This window comes from Aythya marila (genome assembly GCF_965140915.1).
Source record: "Aythya marila genome assembly, chromosome: 16".
NCBI classification, from domain to species: domain Eukaryota; kingdom Metazoa; phylum Chordata; class Aves; order Anseriformes; family Anatidae; genus Aythya; species Aythya marila.
The window spans coordinates 16,053,807-16,057,998 of NC_139057.1; the positions used below are offsets into that span (position 1 = coordinate 16,053,807).

General features: G+C 60.8%; 1 protein-coding gene across 1 annotated transcript; it reads left to right on the forward strand.

Moving 5' to 3' along the window:
• Positions 1–400: 400 nt before the first annotated feature.
• SNAI1 (snail family transcriptional repressor 1) lies at positions 401–3,866 on the forward strand. The gene is made up of 3 exons (XM_082773004.1): positions 401–484; positions 1,075–1,584; positions 2,686–3,866. Exons 1-3 carry the CDS (start codon positions 406–408, stop codon positions 2,865–2,867), a joined length of 771 nt encoding a protein of 256 aa, XP_082629130.1. The 5' UTR covers positions 401–405; the 3' UTR covers positions 2,868–3,866.
• The last annotated feature ends 326 nt before the right edge of the window (positions 3,867–4,192 follow it).

Here is a 4,192-nt window from a genome sequence, read left to right on the forward strand (position 1 = left end):
AGAGATGGGAAGGGCAGAAGGGAAAGAATGGGAAGGAAAGAGCAGGGACGGGACGGGACAGGACGCAGAGGTCTGGTGCTCGGCTTCCCCGGGGAGTATCTCCAGGGGATCCCGGGCTGGGCTTTGCACGGAGGACCCCAAACCCCCCCACACACACCAGCGGCGAATGCCCAGTCCCGGTCCCCAACCCCCGGTCCCCCCTCCCGGCTCCCCGGCGCCCGCGGCACCTCCGCTCCCCCCGGCCCGGCCCCGGGGCTGGGGCCGGCACGTGCCGGGCTCCCTCCCCGCCCGCCCCATTGGCTCCGGGAGCCGGGGGCGGCCCGGCCCCGCACCGCCCCCCGCCCCCGATCCCATATTAACGGGCGCGGCGGCCCCGCGGCGGGCGGCGGCACCGGGGGCTGCAAGATGCCGCGCTCCTTCCTGGTGAAGAAGCACTTCTCAGCCAGCAAGAAGCCGAACTACAGCGAGCTGGAGAGCCAGACCGGTGCGTGCCGTGCCGGGCCGCCCCCCGAGGGCTTGGGGCTGTTGCACGGCGCGGGGGCGCCTCCTGTCCCCGGGGGGGGAGCGGCCGGGAGGCTTTTTGCCTGGCTCTGGGGGGTTAGTTTTGTTAGTTGGCACGGGTGGTTTGGTGTCTGGGGTCTCCCGTGCTTCTTGCCCCAGGGGACTCCCCCTGTGGGGCGGGTGGGGGAGCGGGGACGCGACCCCGGGGGCTCCCCCCATGGGGTGGGTTTGGTGAGGACCCCGTAATGCGGGGTGGGCAGGGCCCCTTCTGCCACCTCCCTTGCCTTTGGGTGCTGAGCTCCTGTGGGGTGGGGCTGCGTTCCCCAGGGTAGGCTGGTGTGCCTCACTGCGTGGGTTGGGGGCCCTGGGGTTCCTCTGGCTTTGGGGCGGTTGGGGCATGGAGGTTCCCTTGGGATGTGGTTGGGTCCCTCTGCCCCGGGGGGGTTGCACAGCCCCGTGGTGTGGCTCAGGCACTATGTTCCTCTGGGTGCGGAGCCCCCCATGGGGTGGGTTGGGGTCCCCTTGCCCCATTCAGGGGCTGGGCACCCCGCTGAGCTCTGCCTGTCCCCACAGTGCTGGCCACCCCACTGCTGTACGAGACGTGCCCGCTGTCCGTCATCCCCCCGCCCGAGGTGCTCGGCCCCGGTGCCTACTACCCGCCGCTGGTGTGGGACGCAGGGCTGCTCTCCAGCCTCTTCCCGGCCGGCCCGGGCACCGAGGCGGAGGCAGCGGGCGGCGCGGCGCCAGCCCTGGACCTGACAGTGCTCTCCAGCGAGGAGGACGAGGGCAAGAGCTCAGGGCCACCCAGCCCGACCTCGGCCCCCGCCACCGCTGAGCGATTCCGCTGTGCCCAGTGCGCCAAGGCCTACTCCACCTTTGCTGGGCTCTCCAAGCACAAACAATTGCACTGCGACGCCCAGACCAGGAAATCCTTCAGCTGCAAGTACTGCGAGAAGGAGTACGTGAGCCTGGGGGCTCTCAAGATGCACATCCGGAGCCACACACTGCCCTGCGTCTGCAAGATGTGCGGCAAGGCCTTCTCCCGGCCCTGGCTGCTGCAGGGCCACATCCGGACGCACACCGGTAATGTTGGCTCTCGCCCCTCTCCCTCCTTCCCCTATTGCCCCTGGCTTCCCCGCTCTGCAGCCCGAAGCAAATCAGCAGTTGGGGTGTTATCTCGGAAGATAAGGGCTTCCCAAACCCCCTCAGCACATCTCTAAAACGTCCTTTAAATATCCTTCCGGCTGGAACCGAGCATGGGGTCAAGGCTCAGCCCATAAATCTGTGCCGCACCAGCCAGCCCTGAGCTGCTGGCACGTGCTCGCCATGAATTTCACGAACCGGGGCTGTGACGTGCCACTGGGGTGCCTCACGCTGTGCCAGAAGCATCTCTGCCTGAGCACCAAGCCCATCTCCGTGGGCTCCGTGCGCTCCCCAGGGCACCGGGAGGTTTGGGATGTGCGTGGGGCAGGTGCTGGTGGCTGCCCCCCGCACCTGTTGTGCGGGGCCGCAGCTGCAGCCCGCCCCGCGCCTACAATGCATCTCCCGAGCATCCTTTGTGGCGCTACCGGGACAGTTTAATTGTCGCTTGGCACTGATTTCACACCCTCTCAGCGTACTAAAGATGACGGCTGAAGGAAGCCGGGAAGACTCGATTGTGCTTTCCAAATTGAGCATACGCGTTTGTTTCCTCCGAAAGAACCTTTGAGGGGAATTCACCCCGGCCGGGCTTTTCAATGCGAGCCGGGAAGGAGAAGGGGGAGCGCGGGCGCAGAGGAAATAGCTGCACTCACCCTGGAGCCGGCAGCTTTCAGCCGCTATGATACAATTAACAGAGCTTCGCCTCCCTACCGCTCCGCAGACGGCTCCCTTAGCTTGGGCCGGAGCTCAATGTCGTGGCTGCATTTGTAAGCCTAGCTGCCTTGCCGCTCGCAGATGTTACTGGCACCGTTTTTGTGGGGTTCCGACCAGAGGTTTTTCTCTGAGTAGGAAATTCCCGAGTCTGAGGCTTTTCCTCTGAGTGAATGCAGGCTGTGCAGCGCTGGCTCCTGGGCCGAATACTAACAGCCTGCATTCCTTTTCACGCTGCTCCCCACAAACTTTGGCTAATGAATGCCCTGGTCTTTGATATTCTCTGTGTGTTGATGCACTGGTTAATTGGGAACGTTTCTCTTTGTCTCACAGGTGAAAAGCCCTTTTCCTGTACACACTGCAACCGGGCCTTCGCTGACCGCTCTAATCTGCGCGCCCACCTGCAGACCCATTCAGATGTAAAGAAGTACCAGTGCAAAACCTGCTCCCGGACTTTCTCCCGTATGTCACTGCTCCACAAGCACGAGGAAACGGGCTGCTCTGGGACGCGCTGAGGACGCGGCGCCCTGCTAACACTCAACTCGTATATTGTAACTAGTGTCTGTAGGACTTAGCAGCCTCCTGTCACCATTGCCCACCACCTCGGGCTGCGCGCAGCCCCGCCGGGCCCTAAGGGACTAGCACTCCTCCATTGGTGCCTCCTGTGCAATCCCTGATTCTTTCCCCCACCCTGGACATCCGAGGGCAAGGGACCGGACTCGTGCTTGGGTGGCAAATGAGAGCCCGAAGCCGTGCGCAGCTGCAGCCCCGGTGCGGGCGATGCCGGAGCCTGCGCTGGGTGCCTGGTGCTGCAGGCGCTCAGCCCTGAGCCCCGGCCGTGCCACCGGTGTGGAGCATTGCGACTGGGAAGCCTTGGGGGTTGGGTTGGTTTTGTTTTGTGTTTTTTTGTTTATTTTTTTTACCATAACCACTTGGTAACTGTTAAGACCCAATATTTTTGTAATGAAGGACAAGGAGCGTTAACACAGGCCCCCCCCCGCCCCGATTGTATATATGCCGCCTGTAGAAGGTGTAACTATGCAATAATACAGTATCACATTAGTTGTGAAGCAGCTGCTTCTCCCCAGCACAATGACAATTTGCAATGCCTACAAGATTAACGGTGTCCATAAAAGGCATTGGTAGCCATTTCAAACAAGAATCCTGTTTACAGAGCAGCTATGCACTCAAGCACCTGTTAATATGACTCTTAACAACTGCTTTTCAAGAGAACTGTGACTAATAGCAGGCACTTGTCAGCTGATACAATGGTGGCCTGTCCAAAGGCTGCCCATCGACAGGTGTGTGCCAAAAGTGCTATTTATGGTTATTGACAGGTGCCTCCTGAATGCATCTTTCTTTGGACCTTGTTTTCATCGAACCATAACAAAGAGGATGTTTACATTTCAAAGGTACACTGGTATTTATATTTTTGTGCCACGATTTTGTACTGATGAAACCTTTTATATAATTATATACAGTTTATTGATATTCAATAAAACGGTTAATTTATAAACTGGTTTTCATGGGTGTTTTGGTTGGACACGCAGCTGGAGCCGAGCGGGGTGCGTGGGGGGATTGCTCCAGCTCCATCCTGGGCTGGGGTCGTGTTTTGGGGAGCAGGGTGCTGAGCTCCAGCTGTGTGCTGGCAGCCTCCTGCTCCCACAGCGCACTCCTGCTGCCGGCTGCAGGTGAACCACAACACTGTTTGCACGGCGGGGTCTACAGAGCGGTTGCCTCCTGGGGAAGGAAAAGGTAGGCTGAGTCAGTTCCTGCCAAATGTGCCGGGGCTGGGGGAAGGGGGCAGCTGTGCTGAGCCATGGGCTGACGGAGGGGGAGG